The following is a 24,916-nucleotide window of genomic DNA, read 5'->3' on the forward strand; positions in this document are numbered from 1 at the left end:
CCGAGTCTCAAGTGTACCATGCAACGTTTCGAGGACATGTTTGAGCTTTCCAAGGGCCCATACATAGATGATAAACTTCACTATATTAGCAATTTGCAAGTACGAGCAACCGAGGAGTTACAGTGGGGTTCAATTGGTCTGCCTTTGCAGTTGCATAAAGTGTGGACTGATTTATATAGGAAATGATATTAATGGAAGATATTGTTATAGTTCATTTGCTTGAGATAACCCAGCCCAGCCCATGTCTACTTGGTGACATCCTGCCGACCAATCTTGGCTACCGTTACCTCTTCATTCTCAGTGTTGTCATACTATCAATAGGAAGATATCAATGCTCTACTAGACAAACAGTACAAAGAAGTTGCAGGTATGACTGTCGCTACATCTATGGCCTAGCACGAATGGATAGTTCATTCGAGAAATGGGTTGGCGTGGCCTAAAGCGCTTATCGGTTCCTTCGTGGAAGAGTAAGATATAACAGCATGTCTGTTTGTATCATGGTCGCGCCCGGCTATCATCTGAAGGCATTTAACATGGAATCCCAGGCGCCACAGGATGCTATATACGGGGGTTGGAACAAGATGAACTCATGAGATAGAAGAGATATCTCAGGTTCTCAAGTGATTACCGTTAGTACAAGTAATGTCCGCTCGAGCGGTTCGCTACGCATGTGTTGGGCAAGCTATGAACCACTTGAAGTGTCCTATTGAGAACAATATTTTTTTTTTTTTTGTTTTATTTCTTTCGGGATACCACGGTCTTTGCTTCGTAGTGATTGTTGTGACCATTGATGATACCGCCCAATGATAAGCTCCCAGTCTCAAATGAGAGAAAATCGTCCAATTCGCAAGACAGAAAATACCGTAGATAGGACCTCTCCAGCTAGGATAAACTTCCGTGATAGGAATAAACGCCACCAAGGTCGCGTCACATCCACAGCCTTGTTCCACCGCTAGATAAAGGTTCCACGACATGGCCTATTGTATCTAGGCTCTTACAGGGCTGTTCGCTCACGGACTATCATGACGACATGGGCCGTGCTGCTACTCTATAGGGTGTCTGATTAGATGCCACTCTCAATCTGCGGTATATACTGGCCATTAGCAGCGTTTGTTCACCAACTGGGTGGTGGTACCTGCAGGGATACGATGTTGTCTGGACTCTGGACCTAGAAGGTTGTGTAGTCCTCCTCGGGAAGACGTCCTAGCTATCGAACGGACGAGACCTTTCCAATACTTGGATAGGAGGGAACGCTCAACTATTTGCCTTTCAATCGTAAAAAAGAGAGTTTCATGATACGGTGACTCCGATCGAATGAATCAGCCGATCATCCTTGATAAAAATGCACCTATAGGATATCAGCTGGCATAGCGCCCGAACGTCTATCTGCGAGCGATGTTGTCATGTGTAAGGAATATCGGTGTTCCGGTAGCAGCACGTCATGCATTCAAGGTGTGAGAGTAGTGCTGTGGATTGGATAGATGCAGATGCTACAGTAGACGGACTTATCATTCTTCTAGAGAAGTGCCCGCTCAAAAGGTAGAGAACAGGCGTTATTATATCCGGACAGCCGGATCCAAAGTATAAGGGGCTGTGAGCAGTTTGATAAATCTTTCGCAGAGGACTAGCTGGTAAATATGAATTTTCATCGCTCACATCAAGAGATCGCGATAAGAATCTCGGGTAAGGATTCGGTAGAAAACAATGTAAACTACAGGTAGGAAGCAGCTGAATGGCATGTTGAATGAACGTGGCAATGAGCTCAGGCCATAGAGACAGCGAGGGGCAGTGCTGACGATCATGGTGATACGTCACGGACACTCAAGTGCCACGGACTGGGCCGATCGATTAAACCTCGACGAAGAGTTTAAATGTCTGGTTGGTATGTTGTTGACCTCAACCTTCATTGATTGAGACCGTGTAACCACCCTTCTCTTCTTTGTTCACCCTTTCAATGCACCAGTAACCACGGGGATGGTATCATTTGCTTGGGTGGACATACGGAGTACACAGTACGAAAGATAAGTAGCAAGGTGGATCATCTAGTTATGTGGCAGTAGTGAAGGTCGAGACCATCGAAACCAAGTGGTTGGGAGGTAGATCCCGGCCAGACAGCCGGCCAATTGCAAAAGCAACTCCCGGCGTATGCATCCATTGCATGGGTGGCTGCCACAAGGAGGGACGAGCTATTTTCCAGAGGGGGAGAAATGTAAGTCCCTTAGTGTAAGGTATGACCCGGTCAGATTGCCGTAGGGCCAGCAGTCAGCGCTAGTACTTGGTAGATAAGGAAATATGCTCGTATCGAACCATAAAGAATAACTATCAGACTGTCCGACAGGAAGGGGGATCGTTCCTGCGATCGCATAACTCGGGTAAATAGGGAAATTGACTAACAACGAATGGGACTCGGTTCGGGCCACGTGCCGCTCAGGACCGCCGCCCGTTGGGTCGCAAAAGTGGAAGGAAATTCTCCGTCCACAAAGAAACCCACGAAAAAGACACCATCAAAGGGAGTTGGCGCAAAAAACATTATCCCTCTTCCAGCATGCCGGTGTACCCTCCTTCATCTTTTACCGACCTCCGATGCTCTAAACCCCTTGGGCGTCTATCTAGTATCCCTCTAGTATCTGCACCGTCAAGCTTTTGCTGCATTGGGATCTCATGTCCGTTTCAGCATTCAGCATTCAGCAGTGGACCCAGCGGCAACTTCCGCCTCGGAAATATTCATAATGAGTTGCTTTATTTCCTGCTTGACGCTCGAATTTCTCCTGATTCGCTTATTCATCCTCATTTTACTTACCCCTCTTCTGTCCGCGATGGCAGATGCCAAAAGAGTGACACCCGACGTACTCCGTAGCAGCCCGAGCAAATAGCAACAGTGGACAAGGAGCGGGAAGAAGATTCCCACTGGCCGTGGGACAACGCAGTGAGTCCGTGCCCGTCCCTGGTTCAGTCCATGGATGTCATCCATTGGTCCATCGCCTGAGACCAACGGTCGGCATCAGGGCCCTTGACTGGCTTGTGGCTTTTATCCGACCGGCCAATGACCACGTAGGGCCTCAAGGATCTGGAAGACAAGGCTTTCCATTGAGGCATTTCCGCGCTACGCTGTACCAACTGTTTCTTCAGAGGTCCTGACACTGTCTACGAATCTGTCTCACTAACTTGCCACGACAATCAAGACCCCAAGGTAGCCATTGATTGTCTTGTCGCTTGTGATTCGCCAACTCTGTGCAGAAGAACGGGGGCAGCGGTTCGTCTGACGGAGCTAGACGCCCTAGACCAAAGTACTACTCGGCAAGCCGAAGGAAAATCCAAGGCCTACGGACCACGGCATTCCGTACCTAATCTTAGCTTCCGTATCAGCCTAGAGATGGTGAAACATGGCTGGCTGCACGTTGGCGGCCGCTTGCAGCACCAATCTTGGAATTTTATCACTCAGATGCCATTATCAAGTACTATTGGTCTTGTTTCCAGAGTCTACATGCTCTCAATGATGGGCCTCTGATTAAGCTGCGTCACCGTTGGAGACGCTTTGATACAATTAGCTATCACCAAAATTCTTCGATGGTTCTGGCCAACAGGGATCATCATTGAAGCTGCCTACAGAAGGCTGGGTGGTGGGAAGAGGATGAGGAAAGTCCAGCGCAACCTGCAATGGCGGACTTCGAAGGCGTACGTCCTTTGAAATTTTGACAGTCGAGCCCCAAATCTTAGAGTGGGCCCAGTTCCCTATCTTGGCCCACATTATTGACTTTGCTGGCTGGATGATGTGATCACAGGTTAGTTCTGCACATCATATCCATCTGAAAATTTGTTCTGGAACCCTGACTCACCGACTCTGATGCCCACTTCAACCCTGAGGTATCGATACGATTGAGTCGTCCGTCACTTGCTCATGGAGAATGACAACGATAAGGTGGGTCTCTCAATCTTTTTTGGCTGTCCATGATCGCCGTCACGATAGGACGCGTGCACCCAGGTCTCGAGCGCTCTTCGTGCGTGAAATCATGGTTTGCGTCAAGAGACCTTAGCGGTGTGTCTAGGCTACTGGGGGAGGTTGCGGCCCGAAAAGTCCCTTTCCCTTCAGAAGGCGTCACCATTACGGCAAGAAAACTTGGTAAATTTCGGTACGACCACCGTGATTAGCTACGGGTAACAATGTCCTTGTCAATCCTCCCAAAATTTTCGTTTTTTTTCCCCCCGACATCGACGTTTGCGGTTGGCAGGACTCGTAATCGTGGTGATGCCGCTAACTAAATGTCGGGTCGCGGCAGTGGCGATTATCGGAGTTATGCGAGTTTCTCCGATCACATGTTAGATGTCCCCCGGAAGTACCCGACGGCGGTGTGTGCCCCGAGGGATACGCGGGTGGCCTATTAACAAAGTATTCTTTAGTGTGAAGGGTTAATGAGAACTTAAGGTCAGGTACCAATGGAGATCTTATTGCTACTAGTATTACTGATTCTAGAAGCCCTATAGACGCGGTTTCACATGGAATCATCCAACTCAGCTGGAAGTACCTCGTGTCAGCCAGCAAACCCTCGTCGTTGCCAACCCCGGTCGGTGCATCCTTACTCCTACTACTCCGTAGTTACATGTGGCTAACATTGTCCGCTCGCCGACGGCTATGTCCAAGAGCGATGCGTGGTCTGCATTCAATGCTATGCACTCCGCACGGGGTACGTACATCACTAGACTATTGCACTCTTCAGGTCTGAGGACGACATAGCTTTGTAGATCATCGTCAGTGGTAGCTACACCGAACAGGGAGTAGAATCAGTCATGGGGGCAGGGAGGAGAGCCTTGTTCTCTGCAGAGAGCAGCGCTGCAGAGCATTACCTCCTAGTAGTTTGGTTTCCGCAAAGAGCTTATGAAGCGTCGTCTCTTTGCGTGTTCTCGCGTCCACGTCAGGTTAACGAATGTAACGCTAATATTCAAGTCCAATATGGAGCCCTTTGATTTGACAATGCCCCGTGCAGCATGGATTACGCGATTGCGATCATAGCCATATCAAGGGTTTCATAGTCTCTCCTCTCCCTCCCCCCTGCCTGTCCTAGTTGACCGAAGCAGTTGTATAGTATGTTATTGGTGGTATCGCTCGGTAGCCTGCGTGGGCTAACTAGTAACCAGCCTGTCCTGGATAGCCGTGGTGGAGTTGCGGTCGGAAGCCCATGGTCCTGCCCGAGGAGATTAGAAAGGACGCATCTCCCTCCGTCTCCACTTTCAGGCATTGGCTTGCGAAGCTCGACTTAAATCTTGGGCTGGAGCTGGCGTTGAAAGATGCATGCACTATGTAGGATTCTAGACTTACTAGTTATAGGTACGGTGCCATGTTGCTTTGTCGTTGCCAGGGAAGGGTTGTACGCAAGAGGGGACACTGTCTTTCTGCCATCTTCAACTTAACTATTAGCGTTACGTCTTTTACCGTGTTTCTTATCGGTATCGGGACCGCACATGGCTTGATACTCGAGATGTCATGCCACCCGCTGTAAGGCTAATTTCCTTGCAGAAGTACGGTTACGGAGTGGTGTGTTTTGTGTGTTCCACAATAGAAATTGGGGGAGGAGGGGGGGAAGGAGAGCCATGTTACAACAACATATGACACCCAGAACCGAGCAGAGGGGGAGAGAGAGAGAGAGGGTGCAGGGTTCAGAGTAGCATGATAAGCAGATCATCTGGTGGGGCGCCCAGGAGTGACGAATACTAGGGTGAAGTGGTCACGATCTCTTGCATAACTCCTGCAGCTGGTATTGCAAAGCTGTTGTGCGACTACCCTGCAGGATGGACGCGCGCCTTTTTTGATGGCATCAGGGGAGGAGGAGGGGTAAACTAATGGGTGTCTGAGCACTCTCTCGGGACGTATCCATCACGAAATTTTTAGTTCCTCAATCCTGGTTGCTTTCTGGGCACAGCTTCTTAGCAGGACCGGCTGTTCCTGCGGAATGTCTAACCCGATTTGCCCCCCTCAAAGAAGACAAGATCGAGAATCATGCGGGAAGGATGATCCCGAGGCATGCATACTATTGCACAGCGCAGGCCAACAGAACTGCTGGCTGAGGAGAGGGGAAATAACACAAAAGGATAATAAATTAATGTTACTTCGATGATCGTCATTTGGCGATTATGATTATCATTACGGAGTACTGGGTTCTTCAACCCATCTGAATGTCATTTTTATTGCCTTGTGATAGCCACCGGGTAACCGGACTGCCGGCCAAGGCCTAGGGCCGATCTTACGAGCAATGCTTCCGTGTAGATAAAACCGGACGATCATCCCAGACGATGATGGGGCCTTTGTTGGGTCTTGATAAAAGTCTTGACTATCTATTTCTCACTGCTCTTGTCTTGTCACTGCAAGATTAGCTAGCTAGCCCACTTTGTGACCAACTTCCACGAAGAAAAACGAAAAAGATACAAGCATAATCAAATCACGACACTTATCGTCTGCTTATTACGGGTTGCGATAACGAGTGGGATTGAAATCAATCTAGCCGGAAAGTACACCGTGACAGTTCACCCCCCTCCGCCAGCCTTGTTTCCCTTACGAAAGGGAACTGGTTCCTGCGCCCGCGGCCTTTTCTCCGGTATGTTTGGTGATGTAACGTATTCAGGCTGAACATTTGCATTCGCCTACCTCTCTCTCCGTTGCTCTTGCTGTCTCTTGATCACCGTCTCTCATTCTTCCCCCATCACTCCGGCTCACCTTCTTATTTCACTTTGTTGTTACCCTTTGGATGAGCCCTTTTTAAACATCTTCCCACCCCCACACACACATTCCACAACATTCAGTTTGGTCGGAGGCCCAGCTGCCATCCAGCCATCCATCCCCCCTTCGGCCTACTTCCCGCTTGCCAATTTCTCACTGTCTCCGCTGCCGATGCCGATACTACCCTTTCTTAAATTTTACCTGCTGCCATACTGATTCGGCCGTCTTTTTCTGCTCCAAAAGCGCTCTCACGTCGTCGAGTCATCGTTCTATCTTTAGAGCATCAGGTTATCATCAACCTGGCTTAGTCAACACCGCTGGTAATCGCATCATCTTCGGAACAACTTAACCCAATTTTTATCCCCTACCCAAGGACCGCCTTGCCACTCCCGGGCCAAAAAGGCCTCTCCGAAAGACCCAAAGACGCAAGTGACGGAAACGGCTGCTTTGCAAGTCTCCACTCACCAACTTCCTTGCTCATAGTGGGACCCGTTGTCGACCCGGTCTTGTCTGCAAATCTGGTCAGTCCTAAGCAGATCAGTGGCAGGCTTTATTCCCTTTCGCGCCATAGTTCCGTCGCATTGTCGTGGTTCCTTGGACGCTTTCTTATTAAAATTTTCTTTTTTCCATTTTTTCCCATTTCTTTTTTTTTACGTTTCTCCTTTTTTAGTTCGATTAAATACATCAACCGCCCGCCCACCCACTCTCCCTCTCACATTACAACCATAATCGCCCATATATCTTCTTGGCTCCCCCTCCCCTTCTACTGGCAGCTGCACACGAGCAGCTGTTGGTTTAACACAATAACGTCATGGCTTTGAGTTTCTTTGGTGGCGGAGGCAGCGCCAGTAACGCGAAATACTTTGATATCCGGTGAGTCATGCCATTCTCGCACTTACTCCGGCACGCCGGCTTCCTGCCCGTATGCGACGGCTAACCACCCTTTTGTCGCATCACAGTCTCGATGAAGACTATATTGTATTTCGCGGAGGCGAGGAAGAAGCGGCCAGTGCCCATCTGAGCGGAAAGCTCATTCTTTGTCTGTCGGAGCCCTTGTCCATCAAGCACATTAGACTCCACCTCACGGGTATATCTCGGGTTTGGTAAGTGCTGTCGGCAACCCCTCCCCCCGATGCGACAAGAATCGGAACTGATCATGCTTTCTTTAGTTGGCATTTGCCGTCGAGTACTGCCGGGGGTGGTAGAAAGTCCTGGAGAGAACGAGTGTTCTACGAAAAGACCTGGAGATTCAGAGATGCGGGTAAAAGCAAGACGGAGGTTCTGCCGGCGGGCAACTACGAGTATCCCATCAACCTTGTCCTCGAGGGCTCCATGCCAGAGAGCGTGGAAGGCCTTAGCGATACCTACGTGACCTATCGCTTCAAGGCGGAAATTGGACGCAAATATGCCAAGGATATCATTGTTCGCCGGCCGCTCCGTATCATTCGGACTCTCGAGCCCAGTGCTCTTGAGCTTGCGCACGCAATGGTGGGTTCCTACATTTACCTCTTTACTATTAGCGCATGTCTTTCACTAACACTGTACGGTAGTCCGTGGAAAATGTCTGGCCAAACAAGATTGAATACTCGATCAGCACACCGACGAAGGCCGTGGTTTTCGGAACCAGCATCCGTGTCGACTTCAAGCTGATCCCTCTCCTCAAGGGACTCAGAATCGGACAGATCTCGTCTCAGCTCATTGAAAGCCACGACCTTACCTTGAACCCGGAAGAGCCTGACTCCGTCCGCAACACGTACAAGAGTACGAGAACCATCCTGAATGATGAGCACGAGCTAGATGAGGACAGCAGTCTGGAGATCATCGATGAGATGGCAGAGGGATACCAGTTTTCGCGTCATCTCGACCTGCCCAAGACTTTGACTCGCTGCCTGCAAGACACTGACACCAGGGGCATCAAGATTCGTCACAAGCTCAAGTTCCGCGTTCAGCTTTTGAATCCTGATGGACACGTCAGCGAGGTATGCAAACTCACCGCTTGAATTTGGTACTGGGAAGTGTATTCTGACCTCGTTGCAGCTTCGCGCCACCCTTCCCGTCTCGATCTTCATCTCCCCCAGCCTGGCCATCGACGAGAACAACAACCTTATCGACCAGACCCCTCAGTCTGCTCAAAGAGCAGTCGACAATATTGCTCATCAGGCTCCTCCTTTGTACGGCGAACATCAATTCGATCAACTGTACAGCGAACTTGATCCTTCTGGATACCGGACCCCTGGCCCTGGAAGTGGCCCTGGTACTCCGTTCGGCACCCTTAGCCGTAATCTTTCCGCCGAGAACCTTGCTTCGATGAATGCGTTGACCACCACCGACATTTCCGCCTCTGCCTTGCACACCCGTCTATCGATCCTACGCGCCATTGGACATGATCAGCCTTCACCCACGGACCAAGAGCCTTCGGAAAACGACAGCCGTCGCTTGGGCGTTCCTCCCGATTACTTCGGAGGGGGATCCGGATCCAACTCGCACAGCCCCGCTAGCCCTGAGCTTTCCCGTCGTCCCTCTGATGAGGTCGATCACGACTACATCCACTCTGGAATGGCGACTCCCTACCATCCTCAGTATGCTGAAGTCGAGACCCTGAGCCGTGTCCCGAGCTACTCCACCGCCGTCCGCACTACTGTTCGCCCTTGCGACTCGGAACTGCCTGATTACCAAGCTGTCATCGCCGAGGATGTGGTCATCTCTGCTCCCCAGTCGCCTCAGCAGGCTCATGTCCGCACCGCCGGCCGCGGGTCTTCATATTTCTCCGCTATCGATGCGCTTCACAGTCGGTCTGGCCTCCTTCACCCAAATTCCACCAGTCACGACGACGAAGAACGTCGACTGCGTCTTGTCCAAGCTCGAGCCAGGGTCTAATTCGGTTGCAGATTTCATTAACGATAATAGTCGATCCAGTTTCTTGAAAGAGAAGGGTTCGGCAAGAGATTGAGTTGTTATGCTATCTCGGACCACTAGGTGGTCGGGTGAGAAGGCGAGACTGGCTCCGCCTGACCGACCCTCCGGATAGAGCACCACCTCGCACATATTCATCGGTCCTCGGATGCTGGCTGTCTTGAGGACACTGCGTTTCAGATCTCGGCCTATCCCATAGAGCATCAACAGCGTGTACTGCCTGTCTCCGTGTCAAGGTGTTTCAGAAAAAAAAAGAAAGGGACACGGAGGGTTTCGTTGCGCCTCTTGAATGATTCTAGTTGTCGCATACATACTTAGACTCGTTGGGTGGGAAATTCATATTACCGGCGTTTGCAACTAATAGACGGCATGGGTTGACTGGGAGGACAGGGAGTCCGGGTTTCTTTTCTTCAATTTTCTATTCTGATCATCCTCCATGATGAGATGACAGGCACATTACGAGCAGATATTTTATGACCAGGTGTCGGCACGACTTATGCACATGTTACCCCCAAAAAGACCCCTCGCAAAGGGGGCAGCACATTTTACATGTTAATAATACATTTCATAGCATTAGCGTTACGACAGCAATAGATCTACACTACACTACATCATCGCATAAAGCTTTTTGAATAAAAGTAGAGTGTACTACAGGTGCAGTGAAACATGAAAGCCAAGAAATTTTGAAAGGTGCAGAATCAATGAATGGGATTGTCTGGTTGAACTCTGCAGTTCTGACGTAGCCACAAGGCAAGAGGCCAAAAATCGAGCAATTTGGGTGTTCCTGGGAAAAGTGTGGCTGAGTCGGGATCCGCTTGCGGAGGTGGCATTTCCGAAGCGGGCATCATCGAGACTCTCCTCCAAGCTGGACTAGATCACCAGAGATAGTCGATGCTCACACGGACCAGCACATCATCGCCTGCGATCAATCGACCCGGAAAGGATAGCCTTTTCTTTTGCGATGATCCCTTGCCGGAATCGGAGGCCCTTTTTGGAAGCCAACAAATCGTGGGATGAGCCTGATTTGCGCCATTGATTGAGGGGTAGAACTGCTTTGGGCGGTGACTTCATCGGTCGATCCTTTTCTTTTCCTTCACCTTTTCTTCTTCTTCTTCGTTGCTTTTGGCGCTTAGCGATTTATTCCATCTCTCACAACGTCAATCACATCGTTCCCCTCCAGATCCCGATATATATATATATACCGCCTCTTTCCTACCTTTCCTTCCCCCCTAGTGGCACACTCTTTGCCTCCCCTCCGAGCGTCTCGCCGGCATCTACTGGTCCTCGCCCCACTTCCTCCGCTTCAACGAAGGCCAACAAGCGTCCCCCCCTAAATCCGTCCACCGATTCGACCGTCTCAACTAGTCTGCGATCGCGCTTCCGGTGTCCTCCACCTGTACCGCTCCGGCTGCAGTTTTTATTCCTCGTGGGCGCCGTTCGACCTTCGTTCCTCCCCTTGAACAGTCGTGTCCCCCAAGAGGCTGCACGCCGCATCTTTCCTATACCTCCGCAGTAAACAAACAATGTCGACTCCTACCAGTCCTGTGGAGCACAAGCTCCCTCAGCGTTCGGGGACGGTCACTAGCACCATGACTGGTGTCACTCGTCGGACTTCCATGAGTGATGACGAGGCCATCCCCGGCTCCGATAGCAATGAGGTATGCGATGGGAATACATTCTGTGGAATGCTTTGATGGATGGCTAATAATTCCGCGACTGTTTAGACCACGAACCTCCTCCTCGAGCGTCTCCGTGCTTGGAAGCACATGTGTGGATACTTGGAAGAATATGTGTCTGCGACGGCCAAGGTGTCCAAGTCGCAGTCTAAGGATTTCGAGAAGGTTTTAAAGGTGCGCTTGGCTACACTGGACCCCACCCGAAGTCTTGGATGCCTGTCATTCTGATACAATGGTTTCTGTACGTGCAGACTGTGAGCGAACCTCTGCGGGAAAGTCATCATTTCTCCCAGAGCGCCGGTGGCGTTGCTTCTTGGTTTGAGAACATCCGAGCCAACACTCAGGTAAGTTTCCAGATACACGAACAATGACGACATCAGCTCACAGCTGGCTCTAGGGCATGGTGAACCTCTACCTGGACTCTGAAAAGAACCTCAAGGGTTCCGTGCTTCCGACCTTGGAGCGCCTTCACAAGGAAATCAAGGCCAAGTCGAAGGAATTGCAGAATGGCGCTGCAAAGGGCGCCAAGGCTGTCGACAAGGCTCGCGGTGTCACTCAGAAGCACATTGAGCTTCTTGCCCAGCACACGGCCACTCTTGACGCTGCCTCTCATAACAAGATCGACACGGCCCATGACCCTTACATTCTCCGTCGAGGTGTCACCCACCGCCTGAACAAGCAGGTTATCGAGGAGAACAACAACCGTCAGGACCTCATTGCTGTGCAGAACAACTTCCAGCAGTTCGAGGCTCATGTCCTACAGACTGTCCAGGGTGCTATGGAGCAGTTCGTCATCTACATGGGCGGCCAACTCGACCGTCACCGCGCCATGTATACGGACATTCTGTCCTCGGCGCAAAAGGTTCCTCCGGAGTTTGAATGGGTCAACTTCATGACCAGAAACGACCACATCCTCGTCAACCCCGACGCACCTCCTCGCTCCCTCTCCAACATCACCTTCCCCAACCAGGAGCACCGCGCCACCAAGCCCTTGATCGAAGGTACCTTGGAGCGGAAATCCCGTGCCATGCTCAAGGGCTACAGCAGCGGCTTCTATGTCGTCACACCCGCCCGCTACCTCCACGAGTTCAAGGACAACGACGATCTCCGCCGCGACCCCGCTCCCGAACTCTCCCTCTACCTGCCCGACTGCATTATCGGCGCTATCGACGGCTCCAAGTTCAGCGTCAAGGGCAAGGACGTCTCCAGCGGCAAGGTCGGAAATGCCTTCCACACCAACACCGAGTTGAGCTTCAAGGCCGCCAACTCCAATGAGGCTGAGAAATGGTGGACTGTCATCAAGGACGCCACCCGCGCTCCGACTTTCAGTTCTAGCACCACCACCTCGCCCACCAGCCCTGTTGCTGCTGCCGAGGCTTCTCAGCCGCCTGCCTATGTTGAGAAGGAGTCGGCTGCTCAGCCGGAAGCCACCGCTCAGTCCCCGGCCACTCCGGCTGCTGTCTCTCGTACCAACACTAGCGGCTCCGGCACTCTCCCTACCGCTTCTGGTGCTGCGGCGGCACCTCCTGTGACCACTACCACAGCCACGGAGGACAAGGCGTGATAACTTCTTCATTTGCTTTTCTGGTATATATGCAACAAACTAACGTACTTAACTACCCGTATAATATTCCCTTTTGCTGCCATGCAATTGCAATTCTGAGCTTGAATTATCTGCTTCCTATACTCTCCTTCCTTCTTGCGTAATCGATAGTATGTATAGCACTTGGTAATTCTCTTTCTACGTCTATATCTTAAGCTTTCCTACGGGGACATGTCCCTTTCAACTGAATGTACGAAAGCCATTGTTTACAGTCGCTGTTGTTTTTGAGCTTGCGCTTCAGTGTTTATACCCTTTTCATTACGTATCATTCATGCTAATGGTTTTCAATGTCAAGTTTAATACAGAATGGACAAACTGGTGTATTTACTCAATTCATCCGCATGCATGTATTCACGGATGTGTAAGTCGTCCTAAAGGTACATTTTCAATTCAATATACTCTGGGAGAATAGGATTGATAGAAGAGATAGAGATATATCGCACAGATGTAATAGAAACGCTCAGAAGATAGTGTAAATAAGACGTTCGGGAGAATCGTGCGAGCTCGTATCGAGATAGACATACTGCTCGAAGAAAATATAATAGAATATGCAGTTGATACAGACGAAGGTACGGGTTGGAGGTATTGAGGGTGAGTGGAATAAGATGCGCATGGGTTCAGAAATCTTCAGGACTTTCGAGATCCGCCAGTTTTTGGCCCAGAAATCTCCCTAATGCTGCGGATTTCGACTCCAGCGCGAGCAGGATAGATGGTGAGGCGGAAAGGTTCAAAGTGGCTAGACGCGCCAGGTCACTGCTCCGGTCGATTTCGTACTGGCTTTCGAGCTGTGCATCTGAGCTAGGGCCATGACGGCCTCCGTTGGCTGCTACAACGCTGGCATATGTCCTCCCATCATTGGCAGCGTCATCACCTCCGGGATGCGTGGATCCGTTCAAATGACTCGGTGTACCGTTCGGGGTCGCCGCATCATCTGCATCGCCCAGTTTCGACGGTCCGACTGCGGCAAGAAGGACCTTGTCCGCTATTCTTGTCACAACCGCCACCAGATCGTCAAGTTCGAAAACTATAGACCCGACATCGCCTAAGGATACAGATGGGGTGGTCACGTATGATGATGGATGGCTGGCAGGGTTCACGCCGGTAAGGTTACCACATGATGCATTCTTCGCGTAGCAGGTATACGCCGCACCGTAGGTTGCGCTCAGGTTGCGCAGCTGCCGGGATGGGAGGGAGGATGCGTATGCGAAAATAGCGCCATTAGTAGCGAAGACCCTGTGTAGCATGGCGTGTTAGTACACCCATTGCCGAGGAAGCAGGAATGTCCATACATCATTGAGGTAATTTCCGGAGGTGACAAGTTATCCTCTAAGAGATCACTAAGTGCCTCCGCATCCAGCATCTTTATGTCCGGAAGACCGGGTATCATCTTGTCTTCGTTGCGCTGCTCGTAGCAGTCTCCAAGCGCGATGTCTTGTTCAAGTGTATCTTTTTCGATAATCCAGCCCTTTGGCGGAGACCAAGAACAGTCTTCGGGAAAGAAGAAGCAGTTATCCCAGTAGTCGCGGTCGTTGTAATCGTATTCGATTGGGTCTTCGGAGTATCCAAGAAGATCTTGCGCGTACTGAACGGGGCTTCGTGCCCAGTATGGACGGTATGGAGGTTCGGGGTGAACTTTGGGGTTCTGGCTGGGGATACCTGTTCGGACTGGATGATCATATTCAGCCATATTGTCTCAGTGGGGATGTATTATGAGATATTGCGAGTAGTAAATGATAGCTAAAGGATAAGGGCATAGAAATGGGCTTGATATATGGGTTTCGTAGAAGGGTAGAAGGCAGAGGGAAGTGTTCAAGATAAGACGAACGGCGGTAGTACAAAGGACGAACATGGAATTATTATAAGGAACCTCCTCTGCCACTTTGGTGAGAAACACAACTGATCAAGTTGGGTCTCCTGCCCAAGGCTGAACCCGAAGTCCGGATCTCATGGTCCAAGGAAGCGTGGTATGATTCATATGACGTTCCAGAACACAGGGAGCGAGGCGTGGGGGGATGTTTCACGGAGGAATGTCACAGCCGGGGGCCAATGGACACGACAGGAATGGAACGAAGTAATAACACGAAAATAGCATAATGTGGGAAGAAAAGGAGGGAAGGGAAACGAAAGGCGGCAGTCAATGGTCAACAGGGCCGATGTCTGGGGGGGCGCAAGCGATGATCGCTTGGGCGGAGGATGACGATCCCTGGGGTCCCTTGCCAAAGGAAGCGGAAAGGATACGGGAGAAAAAGAAAAGAACAAACCTTATAGAGGGCGAGAGCGGCCTGCGCTAGGGGGGATTGAGGACACGAGAATGTTGCAGAGCGAACGACTAGGATCAGCCACGGCGAGGGAAAGAGAGAGAGTTGGAGATGCGCTTAGTTCGGAGTAAGTTGAGTTGGCGGCAGAAAAGAAGTATGGGGTATCCCGCAGCTCACCGCCTTGTCAGAACGGATGATGGAAGATCTGATAGGAGCTTGTTAGCTGCAACTCTGGAGATGCAGGTTTATATACTGGTAGTCTCGCTTATCTCGGCAGTGGAAATATTCCCAGAAGCAATAGTAGACTACTAGTAGTAATAGTAGGTTTCTTAGGGATATCGTATGGTTCAGTAGTGTGCAGTAGGCCACTTCATTTGATGGATCATACTACTAGTGATAGTAACTAATTATGCCCGCCGCACTAGTATATATCCTTCCCCTCTTCCAGCATCTTTCAAGCCCAAAGAGCACGACCACTATCTGTTCTACGTACGGTTGAGATAAAGTATTAAGACCGAAAGGGATTCAACACTCTTTCCTACTAAATTAGTGTAATAAACCTAAGAGGAATGCGAGTATTGATGGAAGCTTTCGGCGGCCCTGTTTGGATAGCGTCATAGGGAGGTGGAACCCCCACCTTTTTTTCGGTTCTCCTCACGCCGCTCACTAATCCAAACAGCCAAACAAACCATCTCGTTCTTTCGCGATCTGTGCCCCTCCCCCTCCTCCCTTCATGTTCTCACTTCCCGCTTTTCGCTCTTCTTTCCTCAGGGTCCTCGTCCCAAGATTCTCCATCGTCCCTGGTACGTGCCTTCATCAATTCCAGAGGATAATCGTTTTCCCCACTCGGGTCGATTCCAGAAGCTTACCACGGAAGATGTAGGAACCAGTCGATCCCTCGCAACCATGGCGACAGACACTTCCAAGTATAAGCTTAACCGTTAGTGGTCTCCATTGCCCTGAACATCAGTCTGGCCTGGAACTAACGATGTGCCTGTCCGACAGACACCATGCTTCGGGTCAAGGACCCGAAGAAGTCTTGTATGTACCCCGTTCCTAGTAGGCTTCAGAGGTGGCTCATATACTCATCTGTCGCTCTCGCTTAGTGGAATTTTACAAGTACCTGGGTCTCAGCCAGGTTAACCAGATCGATTTCCCCGAGAACAAGTTCTCCCTCTACTTCCTTGCCTACGACGGCCCCCAGTCTCTCCAGGGTGAACGTCACTTCACTGACCGTAACGGCGTCTTGGAGCTTACCCATAACCACGGCACGGAGAATGACCCCAACTACAGTGTGGTCAACGGTAACACTGAGCCCTACCGCGGTTTTGGACACATTGCGGTCTCAGTGGACAACATCGAGGCTGCCTGCAAGCGACTGGAGGATGCCGGTTATCCCTTCCAGAAGAAGCTTACTGAGGGTCGTATGCGTAACATCGCATTTGTCAAGGATCCCGATGGATACTGGGTCGAGATTATCCGCCGTCACAACGAGGATGTTGGTACCGCTACCGATCCCTCCACCTACCGCCTGAACCACACCATGCTCCGCGTCAAGTGCGCCGAGACTAGCGTGAAGTATTACCAGGAAGTCTTTGGCATGACTCTGGTGCGCACCATCGAGAACAAGGATGCTGGGTTCAACCTTTACTTCCTGGGCTACCCTGCTGCCAACCCTGAGCGGCGAGAGGGTGCTACCAACCCAGTCTCTGAGTGGGAGGGTCTGCTGGAGCTCACCTGGAACTATGGCACCGAGAAGCAAGAGGGCCCGGTCTATCACAATGGTAACACGGAGCCGCAAGGATTCGGACACATCTGTAAGTCATTCTCTATGATCAACCGGCTCAGCGCGTCAGCTTTGCGCAGACAGGAAATTGCTAACACCGCCGGTCATTACAGGTGTCTCCGTCGATGATCTTAACGCTGCCTGTGATCGGTTCGAGTCTCTGAATGTCAACTGGAAGAAGCGCCTCACGGATGGACGGATGAAGTACGTGGCATTCATCCTGGACCCCGATAACTATTGGGTGGAGGTTGTCCAGAACGAGGCGCTTAAGCGTACTGGCAACTTGTAATAGAGGGATTGTGTATCTAGCTGCTCGTCATATATACTCAAGGCCCACTGTACGCGATGCTGTGGAAAGGCGCGATTCGCGCTGCTTGTACTTCCTGTAGAGATAAAGAAAGAGTCGTCGAGTAGCGCGGGAATTCTTTCCCTGGAGGGATGCTTGGGGTTACCGAGAGGCTGATTGGCCCGCCGAGTGGGGGGTTATCCCCCGCTTCCAGGGAGTCCCGCCTATCAGAGCATCGCCAACAACTTCCCCAGAGCATCGTCGCCGACCGGGCTGAGACCCCCCCAAAGCACAAAAGATCCAGACATTGACGGTCTGCGCCATCTTCGTCTGTCCTCATGACCTTCCACCCTCCCTGAATTACATCTCAGACCATGCATGCTGTCCGACTGCCTTCAGTCGATGTTGGGTGACCGGATGCTTTTCTCTTCTCACCCTTCTCGTTGAACTACAAACTCCCCTTCACCCTTCCCCCCTCTCCCCCACACCCCGGGGCATTCTCGCGCTGCTGTCGCACCAACTCAACAAATCTTGAATTCGCCATGCAGCCGCAGTCGGAGAAGCCCAAGCGGGCTCCCCGGAAGCATGTCACCACCGCTTGTGTCCCTTGTCGAGAGAGCAAGATTAGGGTACGTGAACTCTCCCTCTCTCTCTCCTGCATCTTATCATCAGACTTGGTATGATGTTCCCCGGAGCTGACGCAATTTCGGCCAGTGTGACGGCGCCACTCCAAACTGCCACAACTGCGAGAAGAAGGGAAAGGATTGCAAATACCAACACGGTGATGATAAGCGGAAGTAGGTTTTAGCTCGCTCACTGTTTCTCTGTTTGTCTCCGCCGGCCTCGTTGAATTGCCTCTCGTGTCCTGGGTATCGACCGTTTTGCGAAATTGAAATCTGGATGGAACATCGAAAGTTCAGCGAACAGCGCAGGATCAAACTGCTGGTCATTTTGTTTATCCGCGCAGCCAAACAGGGCTGACCGTATCCTTGCCAGAGTGTCTCTCCGCGCCGCGACGGAGCTATTTTCCGCAAGAATAGACCAATTATGCCAGTTCATCTACGATCACGGGCTGGAACCGCCCCCAATGAAACCTGAGGATGAGGCGGGCATGAACAGGGTCCTGGATACCCTGCAAATTCCTCGGGGGCTAGTGAAGAGGAGGGATTCGGTGGCGTCTGGCGGGAAGAATGCGCAGACCCAACCTGTCACTCAATCCCCGGCCCACACACCATCCCCTCTTCCCTCTTTGAGCCGTCAATCAGGTGGCACTGAGGATGCACCCAAGGTCTCCTCTCCATCGCACAGTGTACTTCCTAACCAGGGTCTCATACCGCCGGTTGAGAGAAGCCAAGTGCCTATGAACCCTTTGGCGATGAACCCGGGGTTGTCCGCCCATTATCCTTCGACACACTGGGGGTTTACTCTCCCCACGGCAGAGAGCTTAGATGCTCTGTATGCCAATATAGATGGCGCTTCTAATCGTTCCAATGAGAACAGTACTAGTCCAGATAGCCTGCAGTTCACGCCAGACATTACCCAACAACCGGGCGTTCTGCTGAGTCAAGCATGGAACGATCGGGACAATGACTCTGATAGTGGTGAGGAAGATGAAGCCGAGAAGGATGTTATTGAACAGATTTCGCATCGCATAGGGACTTTGAAGATTGCGGGAGATGGCCACCTCAGATTCTATGGAGCTACTTCAAATCTCAACCTTGTGGACGTGTCTGCGACACAACAACGCCAACGCCCAGATGCACGGACCGTTCGTCACGATGGACAGGATATATTGAATCATCTGCGGGTGGGGCAGCCTGTCGACCAGGCCCTCGAGGACCACCTTGTTGAGCTCTACTTCACCTGGCAGAACCCTAGCACCTACGTGGTCGACAAGGATATGTATATGGATGCAAGGATGAAATGGAGGAACGACTTGATTGACACGCCTTTTTATTCGGAGGTATTGACGAATGCCATGTATGTGATCATTTGGTCATTACCACCTACCTTGGTTGACAAAATTTAGGTGCGCCATCGGAAGCGCGTTCGAGGCCCGGTATCATCCCACTTTCATCACGTTTCCTAAATCGCTTTCCGAGTTCTTTGCAGACAGAGCCAAGGCTCTTCTGGAGATTGAACTGGATTCCCCTTGCGTTGCGACTGTCCAAGCTCTTGTTATTCTCAGCTCCCACGAGGGATCCTCCAACCGCGATGCCAGAGGTTGGCTCTATAGCGGTAAGCTGATAGTTCGAACATCTTGTGGATTTTCTACTGACCGTGTCAGGGATGTCAATGCGACTTGCATTCGATCTTGGCCTGCATTTGGATACGACGCCTTATGTTGAAAAGGGCGATATCAGTGCCCATGAGGCCGATGTACGTAGGATTGCATTCTGGGGCAGCTATACTGCGGATCAGTAAGTCTCTCCTGTGGTGGATACCATAATTAGAACCAGGCTGATTTCATTGATACAGCTTTTGGGGCTTCTACCTGGGAAGGCCCTTCCGCATGAACGCAGGGGACATTACTATCCCCAAACCTGCCTCCGATTTGGGAGCCGAGAAGGAAGGCATGTGGCACCCTTATGGGCTTCCAATGAAGACAGACCTGCTGGAAAACGGACTAAGGAACCCGAATGAGTTGATCAGCCGACAATTTGCCGTTCTTTGGGAGATAGTCTCGCCCGTCGGCCACATCCTGTAAGTTTCCAATTTCTAATCATCCCCATTGAAGTGCTGACGCGGCATACAGGTATGGCTGCTCTGACATTCCACGCCATGATCTGCAGAGGCTTTGCTACAGAGTTACGAGTGACCTTTTCGCTTGGAAAGCCAACCTGCCCTCTAATCTGGATGTCGACCTCGCAAATGACAACGTTACGAAACTGCCTCATCTCCTAGTACTACAGTACGTTCGCGGTTACCTACGATACCAAGTGCTTGTATTCGGAGGCTAACACTAGTATAGCATGCAATACCATCAAATCGTCATCTTCACCCACAGGCCATGGGTCTCGAAGAGCTACATCCAACCGCGCAGCCCACGCCAAGGGCCCGGCTACCACCACGCTCGGCGAATGTGCGTTGAGTCATCAATAGCAATCGCACGGCTCCTCCACATTTATGAGAAACACTACACATTCCGGCGTATGAACAACCAAGTCGTCGCCATGATCTTCAGCGCAGCTCTCATGCTCCTTTACGTCACCATTTCAAGTTCCCGACCAGGTGGAGACACCGCCAGCAGCAATGCAGAAATGGTCGCCTACTTGAACCTCTGCTTCCGCGCACTCGACGAGATAGGCCAGTCCTTCGAAAACGCCAAACGCACCCGTGACTTCCTGGTCAGTCTGCAACGGCGTTGGCAAGCGCACATGCGACGCTCCGGAGCTTTGAAGCGCCAAACGAGTCGTCATCAGCTCTCATCTCAACAGCCAGCAGGACGCATATCGGATGCAGAGGCTTCGCGCAAGAAGTCCCGGGTTACCGCCCCGAAGAACCAGTCTACTGTCCCTCTATCCTTTGACACTACGTCTGCAATCACAGTCCCAGGGCTTTCATTCAACCAGTCGCAGCCTCAGCTGCACAGGCCTGGACAGCCAGCCCCTGATTCCACCCAGCACTTGGGCGCATGTCAGCCAGGGGATCTGGACTGGATCCGTGATTCAGACTTGCAGCTACTCTCGGAGAATCTGGGTGATAGTGGATTCCCTCATCTCGGGAATCCGAACACCACATATGGGAGCGACCCGACCCTGCCTAGTCTGACTGATATTGAACCGTGGTGGGATTCGCCCAATGGGACTACTACTTTCGGGGGTTCTTCATTATAACTCGATATAGATATAGATGTTCAATAGTAGTAAAATGTTCGATACTTCTCGTTTCTTCCTAAATGACGTTTAGTCTCTGTTGGCATTTCATTTACTAGTCCTCAAAAGCCATCAAAGCGCTGGACCTGGCTTATCGCCTGCTTGATTATAACTATATTATCTATAATATATACATCAATTCGTCCAGCATTCGTCCAGCATTCGCTCAAATTCCCCCCTTTTCCCCTCCTTTCAGGGATTCAGATTTTGCAGGTTGATTCCTGCCACGCCAGCGGGATTTCGGCCGGGATGGGCCATACTTATGGCCCAGAGATATATGGCTTTCCCTTTATCGAAAGTGAACTTTCCCAATTTCTTCAAGCCCCTTACCAGGGGTTCCAGGGCCTTTATCCCTGGAACCCCCCTCTTCGGACGCTCGTTGAGCATCCGAACCTCGTCCACTGACTGTGGAGTGTACGGTCCGACGGGTACACGGGGTGGCCACCTATTCGGAGAATCAATCATTAGACTTGGTCCATATTCGATCCATAGAACCCTGGTGTGAATATACACATACCTACGGTCAATGCACCTGATGATGCTGTAGGTGGCCACCCCAATGCCACGAGTATCAAGACAGTTCCCAAAACTGCGAAGAGTGACATGTTAGCTTCAATCAAAAGTCATCCTTCTTACCTTGCACAGTGTCATTATGCTAGCTGACCTTGCTGGAAAGGATCCCTTTGTAAATGGGCTATAGCCCAATTCCACAGGAGCGCGTTCAACCGAGCATGACAGCTAGTGCTCTCCATGCACCAATACTCTTTATTTTGTTGCCTAGTGTCGGCATTATTCTGACTCGTCCCGGCTGAATGCTGATTGAGGTGTTACTACCACCGCTTTTGAGGTATAGATGGCCCGGTGGGCACGCGTGCCAGACGTATTGTCGAAGATATTAGCTGTCTAATTGAGGAGATTCGTGATGTGTCAGTCTTAGTAGTTACATCAAACACTGAATGGGGAGGTATGCATACTAAGCATTTTTATCTGCGGCGCGCCACTCCGCGACCACATACCCCTAGCAGGCGCTCAGCCGCCAACCACCATTGCTGTGGTGGTTGTGGCCACAGGCCGAGGCTTGGAAAGCCAGTGACAAATTGAATTGCCGTTAGTTCAACCACCGGGGTGTTCGAAAACAAAACAAGAAGAGAACGCCCCTTAACGGAACCTGGGCTTTCATTCAGTGTCAATGACAGTAGGTATGTGCAGATCTGAAAGATCGTTCTCTGGATAATTTGTTGCAAGAAGGTTGCTACTCAACAGAAGCAAGTAGGAACGACCGAGTATTTTTCTCAGTAACACATTAGCATTAAATTATCCTTTGTTCCGAGTCTTATACAGTAGTAGCGTTCGTGCTAGCAAGAGTATAAGCAGGCGTTTTAAGTGTCCAACGATTGCCCGAAACCAGCAATAACTGCAGCACAGGGAAGCGACGACGCCACGCCAACCAGCTTCTTTCCTTCATACTTACCATACTGTGTGTCTCAGGAATGCCACCCTCAAGGCAAGTATAGAAGTATCTGATAAGCAAGTCTTTAGAAATTGCCAGGAGCAGTCGAGAGATAATCATATTCGTGACGTAACCAAGATGCGTAGATTGACTCTTGCAAAAAGGTGAGGAAGATGAGGCCGCAGGAAGAAGAGGTTGAGGAGACACAGGGTCAAGTGAGGTGCTTACCTATAGTGGGCCCTCCGTACTAACTCATTATTCTCTGCTATCAGATTCCCCTTCTGAGGTAACTTCTCACATGCTGTATTCCCCTTCTGGATTTCCGCAGCCTTAGTCATATTAATGACGGATGGGTTTACATTGACGCATTTGTTAAGACTTTTACGATTCTAAGTAAGAACCGGGTATTTCATGTCATTCAAAGCAAACTATGAGTAAAAATAAAATTAGCCATTGGTGAGTATAGCGAAGCGAGAATAGCGAGGCGAAGCCTTTCAGACCTGCCGTATCTGGGCGAAGACATATCACTGAGTCTCCGAATCCCAGGTACTAACTGTATACTTGAGACTGGACCTATCTCGTAGGCCATCAGACTCTCAGTCAAGATGCCAGCCTAGTCAGTCTTCAGTGTGGGTTCCTTATTCGATCTCACACTTTTCTTCGGCGCCCCCTCAGTTTTTTCCGACATATCTTCGTAAGGATCATACCCGAAGATATAGTACCAAACCAACCCCAGCACATAACCATCCTTCAAAGCATTTCGATCAAAACCCGCTTTAGCCAGTCTATGACCTTCAGAGGAAAGCTTGAATCCTCGAGCCCGAGTACAACATCCGCACTCACCCGTGCAGTGACCCAAGGAATCAGGCCGATGCGTGCTTCGCGGCCGCTCGCAACATCCACAGTCCCGGCCACAGCATCCTCCTCTCATAGTGCAGTCCAAACGAAGATAGCTTACCAGGTACCACTCGGGGTGCACCAATCTTGTAAGCAAGGCGCGCCGCCATGGTGAACTGGGCACCTTCAACGAGTAGATATAGTCTTCTCGCTCGGTTCGCCAGATGTCCACATTCAACTCATTAAGTTCTTTGTGCCATGCTTCGAGTTGCTCCTCGTCATCCTTAGATAGCTCCTTTCTTTCACGTCGCTGACACCGCTCTTTCAGATATGCTTCTCTTTGCAGCAGTTCATGACGACGCATATTAGTCTCGATGAGGGATATCACTGCCTCACTAGTTTCTGTGAAGTTGATCATCCGCCAGGATCCTTGCTTTTCGCGCAATCGTTGAGCCATCTTCCATCTTCCAGTACGCTCAAAATAGTCTTCTATCCTTATTAGAAGTGGCTCTGCCCAGAAGGCGAGCAAACACATGACTGAGTGCAACGGGTTAAACATCTTGGAGTATTCGAACGCAGTGGTTGGAATAGAAGAATGTTTCTAGGTTGTGTGTTAGAAGTGTTGTTTGGGAAGAGCAAATGTCGGTTGGTTGACCGCTAGACAAATACGATATATCGCGTCTGATTTATCAGGCACTGAGAGATGTGTTTCAACGGAATGTAGACTGCTTAGGAGTTTGTTCTAGGCTGCCTTATAAACCGAAGATTATGGAACTATTGTATCATCGTGAGGTTATGAATAATTCATTGAGACGTGATGACGACCGACTGGGTCACTCCATGGGGTTGCAGCTCGGCGTGGTCTCAACCAAATTACTCGATATTACTAGGAATTCTAGAGTGTAATGGAATTATTCAGGACATATAATAGTTATGCGACCTTTCTATTTAAGAGGTTTTCTATAGAGTCCAACTAGTTTAGTTAGCGTCCTCGTACGTTTCAGCCTTATGTGTACACCTTACCTCATCTCCGGCTAATCTCTACTTATACTATGTTTCCAGGATGATTATCCACCGATGATCTTGCATTCAATCTCAGAACTTCGTCGAGAGTTTGGGGCGTGTAAGCCCTCGGTGGGGCTGGTTTCGGCCATCTATGTACATAGATACATATTGAATTAGCCATGTTCCTCGTGCAAAAATTCTGGTATACTAGAAGAAATTGCAGGATCCCATAGCTGACGTACCTTCTATTAATGCATTTTACGAATGCATAACTCGCCACTCCCACGAGGAGCATACTGGTGAGTAATATGAATGCAGACAGGACAGCAACGGCGAGCTTCATTTTCAGTTATCGCTTTTCTTTGAATCAGAGGAGAAACGGGGCAGAGTTCGTGCAGAATCAGTAAAAGCCCGTTAAGATTGTTTAAGCAGGTGGACTAACTGTAGTAATATGCTACGGACAAGGCCCGTACCTTCCCGAATGGGAATTTACACCTTGTATTTGCTGGCATCTGGGG

At 50.5% G+C, this 24,916-nt stretch overlaps 8 protein-coding genes across 8 annotated transcripts; 4 read left to right on the forward strand and 4 right to left on the reverse strand.

Moving 5' to 3' along the window:
• Window positions 1–7,520: 7,520 nt before the first annotated feature.
• On the forward strand, window positions 7,521–9,586 carry ASPBRDRAFT_115058 (arrestin family protein; the record flags this gene model as incomplete). The annotated part of the gene is made up of 5 exons (XM_067616868.1): window positions 7,521–7,582; window positions 7,669–7,812; window positions 7,879–8,197; window positions 8,260–8,688; window positions 8,747–9,586. 5 exons carry the CDS (start codon window positions 7,521–7,523, stop codon window positions 9,584–9,586), a joined length of 1,794 nt encoding a protein of 597 aa, XP_067484927.1.
• Window positions 9,587–11,145: 1,559 nt separating this feature from the next.
• Window positions 11,146–12,862, forward strand: ASPBRDRAFT_114250 (PH domain protein; the record flags this gene model as incomplete). The annotated part of the gene is made up of 4 exons (XM_067616804.1): window positions 11,146–11,280; window positions 11,347–11,472; window positions 11,505–11,642; window positions 11,696–12,862. The coding sequence occupies 4 exons, from the start codon at window positions 11,146–11,148 to the stop codon at window positions 12,860–12,862; spliced, it is 1,566 nt and encodes a 521-aa protein (XP_067484928.1).
• Window positions 12,863–13,518: 656 nt separating this feature from the next.
• On the reverse strand, window positions 13,519–14,588 carry ASPBRDRAFT_114582 (uncharacterized protein; the record flags this gene model as incomplete). The annotated part of the gene is made up of 2 exons (XM_067616831.1): window positions 13,519–14,134; window positions 14,191–14,588. 2 exons carry the CDS (start codon window positions 14,586–14,588, stop codon window positions 13,519–13,521), a joined length of 1,014 nt encoding a protein of 337 aa, XP_067484929.1.
• Window positions 14,589–16,065: 1,477 nt separating this feature from the next.
• ASPBRDRAFT_190969 (lactoylglutathione lyase GLO1) lies at window positions 16,066–17,234 on the forward strand (the record flags this gene model as incomplete). Its single annotated transcript, XM_067620309.1, has 4 exons — window positions 16,066–16,099; window positions 16,165–16,200; window positions 16,266–16,976; window positions 17,059–17,234. 4 exons carry the CDS (start codon window positions 16,066–16,068, stop codon window positions 17,232–17,234), a joined length of 957 nt encoding a protein of 318 aa, XP_067484930.1.
• Window positions 17,235–17,514: 280 nt separating this feature from the next.
• ASPBRDRAFT_36927 (transcription factor domain-containing protein) lies at window positions 17,515–21,205 on the forward strand. The gene is made up of 8 exons (XM_067623607.1): window positions 17,515–17,860; window positions 17,946–18,028; window positions 18,228–19,211; window positions 19,261–19,469; window positions 19,519–19,651; window positions 19,710–19,934; window positions 19,987–20,142; window positions 20,203–21,205. Exons 1-8 carry the CDS (start codon window positions 17,774–17,776, stop codon window positions 21,065–21,067), a joined length of 2,742 nt encoding a protein of 913 aa, XP_067484931.1. The 5' UTR covers window positions 17,515–17,773; the 3' UTR covers window positions 21,068–21,205.
• Window positions 21,206–21,231: 26 nt separating this feature from the next.
• On the reverse strand, window positions 21,232–21,938 carry ASPBRDRAFT_246016 (uncharacterized protein). Its single transcript, XM_067622065.1, has 3 exons — window positions 21,771–21,938; window positions 21,628–21,695; window positions 21,232–21,551 (listed from the first exon to the last, which is right to left on the reverse strand). Exons 1-3 carry the CDS (start codon window positions 21,856–21,858, stop codon window positions 21,396–21,398), a joined length of 312 nt encoding a protein of 103 aa, XP_067484932.1. The 5' UTR covers window positions 21,859–21,938; the 3' UTR covers window positions 21,232–21,395.
• A 1,319-nt stretch (window positions 21,939–23,257) lies between these two features.
• ASPBRDRAFT_50535 (uncharacterized protein) lies at window positions 23,258–23,952 on the reverse strand (the record flags this gene model as incomplete). Its single annotated transcript, XM_067626559.1, has 2 exons — window positions 23,258–23,304; window positions 23,328–23,952. The coding sequence occupies 2 exons, from the start codon at window positions 23,950–23,952 to the stop codon at window positions 23,258–23,260; spliced, it is 672 nt and encodes a 223-aa protein (XP_067484933.1).
• A 464-nt stretch (window positions 23,953–24,416) lies between these two features.
• On the reverse strand, window positions 24,417–24,771 carry ASPBRDRAFT_36929 (uncharacterized protein; the record flags this gene model as incomplete). The annotated part of the gene is made up of 2 exons (XM_067623608.1): window positions 24,641–24,771; window positions 24,417–24,547 (listed from the first exon to the last, which is right to left on the reverse strand). Coding segments are annotated over exons 1-2 (205 nt in total), but the record flags the coding sequence as incomplete, so codon positions are not given.
• Window positions 24,772–24,916: the final 145 nt, after the last annotated feature.

Source organism: Aspergillus brasiliensis, assembly GCF_001889945.1.
Source record: "Aspergillus brasiliensis CBS 101740 unplaced genomic scaffold ASPBRscaffold_1, whole genome shotgun sequence".
Taxonomy (NCBI): Eukaryota; Fungi; Ascomycota; class Eurotiomycetes; order Eurotiales; family Aspergillaceae; genus Aspergillus; species Aspergillus brasiliensis.

Bases quoted from the DNA above. Each gene is read 5' to 3' on its own strand.
- ASPBRDRAFT_36927 (XM_067623607.1), top strand. From the start codon at position 17,774: ATGCAGCCGCAGTCGGAGAAGCCCAAGCGGGCTCCCCGGAAGCATGTC. The intron at 19,212-19,260 runs GTATGTGATCAT...GACAAAATTTAG, and splicing joins GAGGTATTGACGAATGCCAT to GTGCGCCATCGGAAGCGCGT. The intron at 19,935-19,986 runs GTAAGTTTCCAA...CGCGGCATACAG, and splicing joins TCGCCCGTCGGCCACATCCT to GTATGGCTGCTCTGACATTC.
- ASPBRDRAFT_246016 (XM_067622065.1), bottom strand. From the start codon at position 21,858: ATGGAGAGCACTAGCTGTCATGCTCGGTTGAACGCGCTCCTGTGGAAT. The intron at 21,696-21,770 runs GTCAGCTAGCAT...CACTCTTCGCAG, and splicing joins AAGGGATCCTTTCCAGCAAG to TTTTGGGAACTGTCTTGATA. The intron at 21,552-21,627 runs GTAGGTATGTGT...TTCTCCGAATAG, and splicing joins CATCATCAGGTGCATTGACC to GTGGCCACCCCGTGTACCCG.